This window comes from Zonotrichia leucophrys, chromosome 2 (assembly GCF_028769735.1).
Source record: "Zonotrichia leucophrys gambelii isolate GWCS_2022_RI chromosome 2, RI_Zleu_2.0, whole genome shotgun sequence".
Classification (NCBI taxonomy): domain Eukaryota; kingdom Metazoa; phylum Chordata; class Aves; order Passeriformes; family Passerellidae; genus Zonotrichia; species Zonotrichia leucophrys.
The window spans coordinates 5078795-5092232 of record NC_088171.1 but is presented as its reverse complement, the minus strand read 5'-3'; the positions used below and the strand labels follow the sequence as shown (position 1 = coordinate 5092232).

The window sequence follows — 13438 nt, the reverse complement described above, 5'->3', positions numbered from 1 at the left end:
AGCATGTCACAGGTTGTCCCATCCCTGAGATGAGCCTGTAGCTTCTGCCCAGCAGGTTCTGAAGTCAGGACAAGTTGAACTCTGTTTTTCTGTCGCTTCAATTTGTGAAATGCTAGGCATCATGATAATGTTCTTTGGCTTTATATGTGCTCCTTAAACAGATAGTGAAAGATTTGCAGGGGATGAAAGTCCCTCCTTATCGTCTTGGGACACTGCCAAAGCCACTGTGGCCATTGCTGAGATCACTGGCAGGGCTAGGCTGAGATTAGTGTGATTACTGGTTAAACTGAGACAGGCATTTTCTTCATAAAAGCCAGGAAAATAGCTCTGTCACAGGGGATCAAAGATGGAAAGCAATTAAATTCCTCTGGTTTGACAAGCTGAAGAATTCTGCTAGGAACAAACAACAAAATTAATATCGGGATCTGCCACAGGAAAAAAAAAAAAAGTTGTTTCTGATGAAAAATGGAACCTGGGAGTATTTAAAATAAACTAGAACAACTTGTTATTGGAAAAGCTGTGTCCTTGATGGAGACATTAACATGTCTATCTCAAGCTCCCCATCTTTCATGGTCAATCAAGTCCTTGGCTGTGGTGCTCTGTCACAGATGGTATCTACTGGAAAAGTTCAAACCCCAGAGGAAGATGGAGAACCTGAATTACAGCTCCTTGTGAGAAGATTATATCTGATTTGAAATCTGTGCGGATTTTGTTACCTGGCAGCTTTTGGATGAGAATGGAAAATTTCCATGGATAGGTGGATTTTTTCATACCTAAACATGTACATGTGGGGGTTTTAAGTTTGTTTTTGATGCCATCTTTGCAAACAGCCCTACTGTGAGTCTTGACAGCCTCTTGAGGTCTGAGCCACTAAGGTCAAAGGAAGGGTTCTTTTCACTTGATTTCCTGGGTTTTTGGCTATACTCTATCATAATTGAATAGAGTTAATTGTTTCCCTGAGATTAAGATTCTTTTGACGCTTGATTTGTGCTTGGATTATTTTGAGCTGTCCTGACTGAAGCCCACCAAATGATGGAACTCAAGGCTGGTTCTTTTGAGCTCACTGACAATGTATAAATACCAATAACTGTAATTTTTTTGACCATTGGCCTTGTCAATGAGAACCATTGTCATTGACCACGTGCTGGCCAGTAACTCTCTGCAATTATTTTGTGTTCTGCGTTGTGTAGCCCTGGTGCAGATTACGGCTGGCCTATGCCAGAAGGAAAGAAGGTTTTCACTCCTTCTCCCCTCTACGTTTACAGCACTGTGACAAGTCCAAAACAGAGGCTCTGGAGGATGATGAGATAGAGGAATTTTACAAGATACTGACAGAGAGAAAGGAAATAGACAGCATCTTCCAAATGTACTCGGACCCAGAGGGGTTCATGTCCTGCCAGAACCTGGTGAGGTTTCTCTATGAGGTGCAGCAGGAAGAAGATGCTGTTGTTGCTGCCCCTGCCTTAATTCAGAGATATGAGCCCAATGAAAGAGGTAAGTTGAAAACCCTGGCTGGTTTGCTTCAAAATCTTGCTTTTTTGATGAACTATGGATTGCATTGCTGTTGCTTTTTTTTTCTGCAGTCGTGTGCATTACTTTCTCCTCACAGCTGCTTCTAAAACACCACTCTCCTAGGGGGGCATTAACATATTTATTTATTAAAATGAAATTGAAGAGAGAGATTTCCCAGCCTCTCCTCTGCCCTCCCCTCCTAGAGATGCTAGGAGAGGAGGGCAGAGGAGAGGCTGGAAAATCTCTCTCTTCAGTTTTATTTTGGGTGCACTGAACAGCAGGAGGGGGATTGATACAGGTTTGACTGGAGGATGATGAAAACCCTGAGGGAAAGACTCAGATGGGTTATTCAGGTGCCCAGACCTCATGTGGCTTTTCAAGGCTGAGAATGGAGCAATATTTGTGTTCTCCAGAAGCTGGGGTGGAGGCAGATGTCCTTGATGGTGGGCACCTGTGAAGCCATCTGCAGATGGGATCTCTGAGGAGAGGCCAAGGGGGTGACAGCTGTTTAGGAGGCAGACACTGAGCTGTCTGTCTGCTCAGATTGTGGGTGAATCATCAGTCTGGAGCACCTTGGAGGATGGGTTCCAAGAGCCAGCTCAGAATCTTGGGCTGGTTTTCCACTATCCTGCTATTCCTTCAGGAGAGGGACAAGGCTTTGCAGCTGTCAGGCTTTAGGATTAGGCTGAGATCTAGTTCAGTCCCTCAAAATGGGGAGTAATTTTGTATTTCCTCTTTGCAAATTAAGTATTTAGTTGGATAATCTAGACAGGATTTATCTGGCTGTGTTTAGACATCTGGCAGCTTCTCTGGGTTGGTGCAAAGAAACCTTGAAATGCTCAAGCAGAGATTTTCGTGCTGTAAATCTCTGGAGACAGATGAGGTAAGGTCTGTCTTTGACACTTTTAAGATGTTATCAAGGACAAGTAAAGTGTAATAAAAAGCCACGTAAGTGTCATAAAAATCTGTGCTTGGGAAGGGCTTTAAAAGCATTTTCAGGCAGCTGAAGGTGTCATCCTTGTCTGGAGAATATCATGTCTTTGCTTTCACTGAATTCCTGGGGATCACATTTTGCCTCTGGGATCTCCTGGAGAGCACCATGGTGAAGGTGGCAGCACGGCCCGGTGGCATCTCATTTTCACTGTGGGGTGTTCTCTCTGTTTGTCTGACAGCCAAGAGGGGCAATGCCATGACCAAGGATGGCTTCCTGATGTACCTGCTGTCAGATGAGGGGAACATCTTCAACCCCTCCCACAGGAAAGTTTACCAGGACATGACCCAACCTCTCAGCCACTACCTGGTGTCATCCTCACACAACACCTATCTCATGGAAGACCAGATCACAGGGCCAAGCAGCACTGAGGCCTATATCAGGTAAAGAGAGTGGGTGTTTGTGTGTGTTTGGGAGTTAACCTCTTTCTTTCAGAAGACATGAGTGTCTGTGCTGATGGATGCAAGGATCAAGAAGCAATCTCCCACCAGAGCAGGTAATATGGTTTCCAGGGTGAGCTGTTTCCAAACCAGCTCCTTGTCACAGCTCTTTGACCTGAGTCTCATCTGGTGTCCACCTGAGTGTAGATGTATAATTACTACATTTGGAAGCAGTATAAAATATCTACAGTCACTGGAGGCTGGATTATAGCCCTCTGGCCTGGTGTTCTCTAAGCATGATGCTGAGGGGGTGTTGCATTCTCCAAAATACGGCACAAGAGAGTGCAAGGAGCTTACAAGATGGAAAGATTCCTCCTGGGATAGGGCTGCAGGTCTGGGAGAAGCCAAAATGATGCATTGTGCCCTGGTGCTTATGCTCTGTGCTGCCTTTTGGGAGAGGCCCATGGCAACAGGGACTGTCCCCTCAACCATGCTGGGGTTTATTTTGGAGAGTCCTCATTGGAGGTGGAATATGAGCAGGGGGAGTGATCAACAGAATTTACACCTGATGCCTTTTTATCATCTCAGATATTCCCACAGCACCCTTGCACTTTAGGTGTTCTTTAGAGCTTTAGGTGTTGCCTATGTCTGCCTTTAACAGCATCTGATGTCTCATGGCCAGATGGGTGCAGTGACCTTTAGTAATTTGCACACCCACAATACATTACTGCTTGTTTTTATCAGGTGAGACAGTGTTTCCTCATGAGCCAGTCAATGGCTGCAGTTCTGCCTTTGTTTATGACTTATCTCATTCTCAGGAGCAACCTGACTGGAGTCGCAAGGTCAAAAGTGTTGAGAGTGAAATCTGGCACGGGTTACTTCTCAGTAGCTCTTTGAATTCATCTTACACAGTCTTAAAATTATAAATGTATGTTTGGGTTGTACAAAAAAAAAATCCCATTATTCTGGAACAGGTTTCCCAGAGATGCTGTGGATGGTCCATCCCTGGAAGTGTTCAAGGCCAGGTTGGACAGGGCTCTGTCCCTTCCCATGGCAGGGGGTTGGAACTGGATGATCTTTAAGGTCCCTTCCAACCCAAACCATTCTGTGATTCTATTGCAATGAGTTAAAGGAATTGTGTGGTCTGAAATGTTTAGGGAATTACTGTAAAAGAGACAAGATCACTTCCTAGATAGATGTGAGGGAATCTACATTTGAAAATAAGTTTAAATGGAAGTATGGATATGTAGAGGAGGAATTTCACATGGAAATTCAGTCTGTAGACTTGGTTTAGGAAACTGGCCCTCAGCAGTCTCCTCAGCCACGGTGGAGTTCCCAAAACTCCCTCCTGGCCTTTCTCCCAGCTCTGAGGATTGATGTCATATCAGATCTAGATGAAGAAATCACATCATCTAAACTTTGAGACAGTCTTCTGACTGTCATTCTTCCACTTCACCCTCTCTTGATTTTCTCTTCACCATCTTTGGGGAAAGGCTTGGGGCACAGTATTCAGTGTCCTTTCTCATCTGACACTCACTCTGTCTTACTCTTTGGATAATTCTACCTTGGACTTTCACTACCTTATTTCTCAGATCCTTCTGTGCTTTCCTTGCTCAGCCTTGAGCTCTCCTTGCTGACACCGATTCCACCTGATCCCATCCTTTATCTGCTCTCCTGCTTTTCCAAGCTCCTTTCTTCTCCCTTGCTCCTGAACTTCCCTCCACTCTTCCCAGGCAGTGCCTGTGCCTGATGTAGCCTCACCTGGAGATGGAGCAGAAGGTGTGGAACCCAACCAGTCCCTTCTTTGTTTCCAGAGCCCTGACCAAAGGCTGTCGCTGTGTGGAGCTGGATTGCTGGGATGGCCCCAACTCGGAGCCCGTCATTTATCACGGCTACACCCTCACCTCCAAGATCCTCTTCAGTGATGTCATTAAGGCCATCAAGAACTATGCATTCCAAGTAAGGAGGAGGGACTTTGTCTCATATTGCACAAGCAGTAGAGCTCTTTCCTCCCAGCAGAAAGCACAAGCAATGACAGCTTCACCTCATGGGGACAAGAGAAATTCCTGCTCCTTCTGTCTGAGCATCCATGCTCTGCTTCCTGCAGAAATCCATCTGTAGGGGTTGTTGGACAGGGAGAGCACCATCCAGGGATGAGTTTGAACTTGTGCCAGCACAGCTGCATCCTGGACCATCCTGTGCATTTTCACTACAATGAAAATTATGCTCATAATCCTGAGCATACCTGGTGGGAAATGCCAGCAAGCCCATGATTTGTGTGGCTTTGATGTCTAAGGGTCTGTTTCTTGTTTAGAGGAACCCATGAGCATGTTTTGGACATGAAGGGCGGCTGCTTTTATTCTGCTTTAAAAGGGATGAACAGGGTTGGATTCTTGATTGACAGCAGGCTTCAGAAAATCTTAGGTCTGTCCAGCCTCACTGGACTCTGCTGTTTTCCTTCAGTGCGCTGGGGAGCTGGTGCCAAGTTTTGTTTGGGGCCATAAAGGAGTGACAGTGACAATAATGACAATGCCTTCAGCACACAAAATGACCTGGGGGGCACAGGGAACCAGACCAGGCCTATGCAGGAATGAAGGATTGATATCACTTAGGGGGTTTGAGCAAACCCTGTGATTTCAAAGCCCCTTCCCAGTCCCTCCTCTGAAGGTGGGTAGGAAGGTGCTCTGGCCCACAGTGGAGAATGGAGGCACAGGGGCTGTGAGGGGCAATCCTGACCCATCCTGGTGCCTTCTCCATTGGACCATCATCTCTGGAAGGCATCAGCACAGATCTGAATAACTGCTTTAACAAATTCAATTTTTAACAAATCCTTGCTTTAGGAGAATATCAGACCCTCCTGTTGACATCCCAGACACAGCAGCACTGGGGTTCATACCTGTTGCTGTAGACTGGTGAAAGCACAGGGTTCACTGATGGTGTGTGTTGCTCTCATGCTGTTCCAGACCTCCCCATACCCTGTCATCATCTCCCTGGAGAACCACTGCAGCGTGGAGCAGCAGAAGGTCATGGCCCAGCACCTGACCACCATCCTGCAGGACATGCTCTTGGTCGCCCCAGTCGATGGAAACAAGTCCCAGTTCCCCTCCCCAGAGGTAAGCAAGGCCACTCCAGCACTTTCTGCCTTTTGAGGGTTGGACAAGAGGGGAAGTTTTTCTTCCTGCTGAGTGCAAAGCTCAAAACTCAAGGGGAAAACCACTGCAAGGAGCCTGAAGTGTGTTAAACACAAAGTGTCCTGCCATTGAGAGTGTCCTGGGGGAGCCACTGGGAATGGCCTGGGTTGGTGGGGATGGAGATGTCCATGGAGGAAAAAGAAAAGGAGGAGGCTGCCTAGAGATGCCCCTTTTATTCCCAGGAATAAAATATTCCCTGCAGCTGACAGGCGGGGAGCTGAGCCCTGGCTTTGCAAGAGGAAAGAGATACACAGCACTCAACAGTGGTTCACCAGTATAAATCAGTAGAAATCATTAGCTGACAGAAAAAAACTGGAAATGGAATCTTGATATGGAAAATATGGCTCCGAAAGAGGAGCCAAAAGGAAACATTAATCTATTTCCACCCATGTGGTTTGTGCTTTCTGTCTTTCTCTCTGTCTTTCTCTCTGTCTTGTCTTTCTTGTCTGTCTTTCTTTCTTTCCTTTTGTCTTTCTTTCTGTCTGTCTGTCTGTTTTCCTTAGCACTTAGCAGAAACAGAATCCTGAAGGGTTAGCTGTAGGTTAGTTCCCTTTAAATTGCATTTCTTTGCTCATTCTCCAAAACTTGGATGAACATGCCTATTCAGAGCTGGAAGGAGTTTGTGGGTGAGATAAAGCTGGCAGTCAGCAGGGGAGAAAGGAGAGGAAAACAATCCACCCAGACTATTTTCTATATTATTTCCCCTTCTTCCTTTATCTCCTTTCTCTTTCTGACTTTCTCCTTTTCTTTAGGAGTGTCATGCCTCGTTTGATGCAATGCCTGGCACAGAGGGAAGCTGCTCTGGGCTGGTCCCTAAGCACCAGGGCAATAAATTAGGATGAATTGGAATTTTTACTGCTGCTGCTTCAGCAGGACCTTGGCTCTGGCACAGACAAGGTGCCTCCATGGGAGAAGTGACTCTGCCTGGGTGAGGACACTCCCAGCACAGAGATCAATCTTTGCAGGCTCTCACTGAGCTGGAAAAACACATCTTGAGTGTCCCCTCCTGACTTGTTATTTATCCTGGTGCAGGATCAGGAAAAGTGCTGATGGCTTTTCAGCTGATGGCAGTGATAGGATGAGAGCAAGGAGAAACACCAAGCGAAGCAATGTATGATTTGTGAGTGGAAGGGGATGACCCCAGCTTCCCAAAGATGTTTTTTCCATGCCTGTGCTCATCTAACCTGATTTTGATTGCCAAAAAGACACTTGGCCCCAGCTGAACACAGTGCCCAGATCCACCCTAGGGAATGGATTTGGGCTGATCTGCTCCATTGCAGGGATTGATCCATTTAGTTTAAACACAGAAATATTGCCAGTGTTGCAACAACACCTATCCTTTTCCTTCTGGTACTTTTCCTCTGCCTTCATGCTGTGTGAAGTAGGACAGTGCAAAAGGCTGAAATGCTGATTATTTGGGGGTGTAAAATACATTGAAACTGAAACATGAGGGAAAAACAAACAAACAAACCAGGAACCTCTTGGCTTTTCCCTCCCTTGTTGACAGGGGGAAGCCAGGGACAACAAGGGTATTTTTTATATCAGGAAAAGGGTGGGATCTGCCACTGGGCAAAGGGCTGCAGGCTGTAAACACAAACAGTCGAAGGATTGCTGCCGATTGTGTCAGCAGGGCAAGGTTAGTAATTAAAGGAAGATTGACACGATTTGGATTGGTGCTAACGATTCACACCACAGCCCGGGGCAGGAATCTGATTTATTCAGCTCCATTCAGGAGCAGTGTTGGAGTACACAGATTATCTAAATACCTCCCCCAAGCTGCTGTCTTTGGGTCCCAATAGTGAATTATGTGAAAAACCACAGACAGGCAGCACCAGGGTTGTAAGGAGGAGCTGCTGGTGGGTTCTTTTCCTTCTGTCCCATCCCATCCCACCCTCTTCACAGGGGTGTGCCAGGGCCCCTTGGCCTTGTCCCTACATCCCAGCTAGAAATGCTGCAAAGTCACAGTCCTAGAATGAGACTAACACTGCTCCCAGTGTTGGAACTATTCAGTGTATCCACGTGTCTGAAACCCCTGCAGTTCTGTGTCCCTGGAATTCCTTGTTTATGAGGACAGTGCCTGTGGGCATTACCCACACATTTTGTGTCACTGGCTTCAGGTCCATCTGCACATCTCTGTTTCTCCATCCTTAGCTCAGTTTGTCTGTGGTGCATCTTCTTGCCTGAAGTTCTTGAGCTGAGTTTCCTTCAATCCTTCAAAACCTCCTTCAGAAGTGTCCTTTTTTCCCCTTTCCTGGAGATTCTCTTCATCCTCTGGTGCTGCTCACTGCTGGTGCAACGCCTCAGTTTGCAGCTGAAGGACTTGCACAGATGGAGATGTGACACCAGGTAGTGCATCTGATTCTCCTCAGGAATGTGAACATGTTATTCCTCACAGCTTCCAGAAGTCTGCAAAGGTGGATATCCTTGTGAGGAAGATTAATCCTCAAACAGCAGAGGTTTATGTCCAAAAAGGAGACAGAGGAGTCCTTTTACTTTATTCCAATAAAGGGAGAGGCCATGGGGCATTCCCCTGGGATCTCTCAAATTTTTGGAGGATGCAGCCTCTCTTTTAATCCCGATTTCCTGGCGGCATTTCCCTTCTCTCTTTCCTCATTTCTGAGATACTTGAGAGGTACAGACTTCCCGATACACCTGATACCAGAGATTCCCCTCTAATGTACAACCCTCCCTTTTAATTTTTAATTCTTATGGAATTTAGGGATTTTTCTTCCCCATTGTTTCTTTCATCTTTCAATGTCTAATTTCATTTTTCAGCAAACCTAAATTTTATTTGTGAAAGCAAATATCTTTTTTCATTCATCAATCAGTGGAATCCTTCCCATTGTTTCTTTTATCTCCCAGTGTTGGTTTTATCTACCACAGCTTGTTTGTAAAGACAAATCCATGATTGCTCTCATCCTCATCCTGAGGGTGGGATGTCAGGAGGCAGTGCTGACCCTGTGTATCCATGTACCTCAGTTAGGGCTCCTTTGGAGAAACAGGAGTTGGAGGTGTGGTGCACCTCCTCCTCCTCCTCAGTGTTTGTCCAAACAGAGGAGGAATCACACCCTGGGAATGTTTGGTTTTCTCTGTTGACTCTAAAGGAGGTGCTGAAGCCACAGAAAGTTTGTTGAGATGGATCACTTTACAAATCCTCCATTTCCACTGAGATGAAAACTGGAGCTCAGACCCTGCTGTGGCTCTCAGGGTGCTCCTGGGGACAGGAAGCTTTCAGGTGGGATAAACCTGTGCATGCAGATCTTTTAAAATCCCCTGCTCCTTACAGCTCTGCTGCTTCTGGTAAAATCAGTGTTTCCTTTAAGATGGTTTCCATATCCCTGTGTTGTCAGAACCATTTCACCTGCAGAGCTGAGCTTGTTCTGTGTGCAGTGGAAGAGGTGGGAGAGCAGATGAGCTCCACTTCATGGGGACCAAGGAATGCCATTCATAGGGCAAGAGCTGCATCTGCTCCAGCAGCCACTCCACTGTGTGTTCTCAGTGCAGTCCAATGTCCTTGTAGCCCTTCCTGAGGTTGTACTCCACCTTGGGCTTCCCACAGACAGCTGGAATGGCTTTATGGTCCACTTGGAGAACATTTATTGGGTATTTCAGCTATTGCTTCCTCCTAAGACAAGGGATCTGCTCAGCAGAGCTGAACTGATGAGCTGAGTGTGTTCTCCCTCAGGCTAGAAATACTTAATATCACATGAAGGGGAACCAGGAGAGATGGAGCAAGGGCACTGTGTGTTTGTGACTGTCTATATCAGCTTATTTAAAACCTCAGTAAAGAAGATAAACTTTCAGATTTAGGACTTTACTTCCTCTGCAGGGGGAATTCACTGCAGTGCTGCTACAGGATAGCAGCTTTTGCAGGAAATGGGGATGAAAATGCCTCTCTTTGGGGTGAGACTCACCCTTTCTTCTGACAAATGGATCTCCTCTGAGTTAGGTGGCACATGGCCTGCTCTCCCTTGCAGGCATAGGAGCAGGTGCTGTGCCCATGGGGAGCATCTGCCCCATATCCAAGGTTTCCCAGAGGAACCAGAGGCTGGATAGGATAAACAGCAGCACTGAGGACCTGCTGCTGGCAGCCCTGGAATGGGTTGTGGTGAGGAGACAAGGTGGAGGCTGTGTTGCTGTGCCTTCCCTCATGATGTTCTTCAGCCATGTGGGGTTGGTCTGTGCCAGGAATTGCACCTCCCACTTGTGTGCAGGCTGAATTAGAAGGTTGACCTGGAACAGAGCCTACACAGAGCTAAAGAGTAAATTAGGTATTTATTAAATGGCCTCAATGGATCCACCTTGGGCAGCACAAGAGCCCAGCCCACAGTGAACCAAAATGGTCACAAAATGCACGAGCGCTGCTTGGGTCTCTCACTTTGATCAGTTCTGCTCCATTTGCGTCTTGCAGTTCATTGTCCCATTCCAGCTTTAGCCCATGAAGTCCCATCCTTATTTTCTCTCTTCAGTTCACGCTGTTGGTGCTCTTGGGCCTGAAACTTGTATTGATTGTCCTTGGTTCCCACCTAGAGCAGGGATTGTTTTGTCTCCCTACTCTGTGCAGAGAGCTCACCATCCCCTAATATGAAGCTCAGAACTACACACTGAAGCAGTACAGAATCTGAAAAACATGGAAGCTAAAACTTACAGCATCATTTCCCCCCTTCAGGGGCTTGACAAGATTTAAAAAAGCTTAATTACCTGCTGGTAATTACAAATCAAGTGGGCTGACCCAAATACCTTATCCTTAGTTCTCCACTGCTGAGCTGTTTGGGGAGGCAGTAACATTTCTTGTGGGACATTAGAAAGCAGAGACAGATAAAACATTAAATACCAGGATGGTATCTGCAGCCTGCAGTGGACAAGAGGGGCTGCTCTCAACCTCTCCTGATGCCTTGTGAAGGCTGGCCTAGAACAGACACTAGATAGAGTTAAATTATAAAATAGGGATTTATTAAAAGGCCTCCATGGATGCACCTTGGGCAGCACGAGAGCCCAGCCAGGGCTGCACCCAAGATGAACCAAAATGGCCCCAAAATGCACGAGCGCTCCCGGGCTCTCTCCCTGGGATCAGTTCTGCTCCATTTGCACCTTGCAGTTCATTGTCCCATTCCAGCTTTAGCCCAGGCAGTCCCACCCTGCTTGTTTTTCTCTCTCCACCCCACGGTGTTTGTGCTCTTGGGCTGAGATTTGGATCATTTGTCCTTGATGCTCAGCTGGAGCAGGAATTGTTTTGTCTCCCTGCTCTCTGCACAGAGCTCACCATGCCCTGATAGGAAGCTTAGAACTGCACACTAAAGCAGCACAGAATCTGAAAAATAGAAAAGCTAAAACTTCTAGGCATCACTTCTTACTGTCCCCAATGCAATCCTTCCAGGCTTGTCCATCCCAAGTGCTGAGCAGAGCCCAAAAGCTCACCCAGAACTGGATTTTGTGGTGGAAGAACAGAGAAGACCTGGGTGTTGAGGCAGGAGGGTGGGACAAGAGAGCAGCAGGCTGAAGTCAGGCACTGAAGCTGGGCCAGCTCATCTCCCAGCCATGGATGTGGAGAAGCAGAGCACAGCCCTGCCTGGGAGGGTGGGGTGGGGATGGGGAGGAGAATTTTCCTGTGCTCTGAGTGCTCCTTTTGAGTGACAGGGGAAGTGCCCCACTGTGAACAGCTCATTTATAGCTGAATAAAAATGCTCTCAGCTGCTGCCTCAGGGGCCAGGGTTGGATTTCTGCTCAAGCCCAGCTTCACCCACAGCTTTGCCAGGTGCTGAGGAGTGGGGCTGCTCTCTGTAAGGACATGATGCAATTTGCCTGAACCCACAAAGGGTGCAAAGGGGGAATTGTGTCCTTTGAAAAAGATTCAAATTTCCCCTGTGTTCTTTCATAAAAGATTCTTGGTTTTTCACAGTCCTGTCATTTGAATGTGGTGGGGTTTTGTTGCTTTTACTGTTGCAGAAGAGGTAAATATAGGGTGTTGCTGAGGAAAGGGAAACGTGCTACACAGACTTGAGGGGCTGTACTGCCTAATTCCAATATAGCATTTTTCTGGAATAACTCATACCTTCCAAAGCCTGGAGTACCAAACACATCCAGGTGGCAGCAAATCTCTGTTCCTGAGCTGCCAGGCCCAGTGGTGCTCTTGATTTTGAGGCATAACCCACACCTGGAGATCACCCCCAGTCACCTTTTCCCCAATACTTCTCCCTGTCCCAAGCCTTGCTGCTGCCTTGTTGGGGCTCTGTCATCCCTGCCCAGGCTCCAGCCTTCCTCCCACAGCCAGGGCTTGTGCAAAGGATACATCAGTGGTGAGGGGCTGTGGATTCTTTGCTTCTTTTTTTGCCAAGGTCAGGATTAAATGTGTGAGATGGTATTTCTTGTTGGCACTCAGATGTTTATCAGTTCTTATCTGTGTCACAGTCTCACAAACCCTTGAGTTCTACAGCACTTCACTCCAACAAACTAAAAATGGAGCCCCATCTCTCTCTCTGCAAGGCCTTTGAAGGATCAACTGTCCAATTAAGAAATGACACCTCAATTATTTTTACTTTTAACCCAATAACCAACCACCCATGGCCTGCAATGTGGACTTTTTTATCCAGTTACACAAAACCACCCAAACCCATGGAGAAGAAGGTGAAGAAGATGAAGAAGGAGGAGGAGGAGAAAGAGAAGAAGAAGAAGAAGGAGAAGGAGAAGGAGAAGAAGGAGAAGAACAAGAACAAGAAGAACAAGAAGACGAACAAGGACCAGCCTCCACCCCAAACCTCCATCTTGCTTTATATCCATTACTATATTCTAAACCCTTAAACTCTGAGTTTCCCACACTGTGGTATCAAACACTTCTATCCAAACTCCACACCCACAATCCCAGTTCTACCATTCCATTTTGGAAGCTTCTTCATCGCCTCAGGTCAATGCAGTGTTCTCTTGGGAGTCAGTGCCTGGCAGCACAGAAATCTGAAATTCTCAGCATCCAGGGTTCCAACAAGGGCTTTCATGTGAACCTTGAAAGAGGCTGGAGAGAATTAATTCAGCTCCCCGGACTCCCTGTGCACCCAGCTGTGGTGCACTGGCCCATGCTGCTGCTTGTGTTCCGTGTTGTACCATCAGAGCAGGGGCAGGAGAAGCTGTTCCTGAAGAGGAGTAACTTTGGAAAGGGTCTGGAAATTCTCCTGAGGCTGTCAGCATCCTAAGGCTTCACATGCAGAATGACAAACGTAATAAAATTCCATGTCTGTTGTGCATGAAGGCACCTGTCCCGAACTCACTGGAGCTCCCTGCCCATTAAAATGTCTGTGGAGCAGTGGCTGCAGTGCCTCAGTCCCTGCTTGGATCTCAAACAGTTTCCAGAGTTTGAGATCCAGATTCCAGAG

General features: G+C 46.9%; 1 protein-coding gene across 2 annotated transcripts in view; it reads left to right on the top strand.

Annotated features, from left to right (window-relative positions):
* Nucleotides 1–13438, top strand: part of PLCD1 (phospholipase C delta 1) — a 56294-nt gene that overhangs the window by 33627 nt on the left and 9229 nt on the right. For both annotated transcript variants that reach the window (XM_064703834.1, XM_064703833.1), the window contains exons 5-8: nucleotides 1266–1494; nucleotides 2685–2886; nucleotides 4698–4842; nucleotides 5847–5996. In XM_064703834.1, the coding sequence (XP_064559904.1) occupies nucleotides 1266–1494; nucleotides 2685–2886; nucleotides 4698–4842; nucleotides 5847–5996 (726 nt within the window). The remainder of the gene's footprint in view (nucleotides 1–1265; nucleotides 1495–2684; nucleotides 2887–4697; nucleotides 4843–5846; nucleotides 5997–13438) is intronic.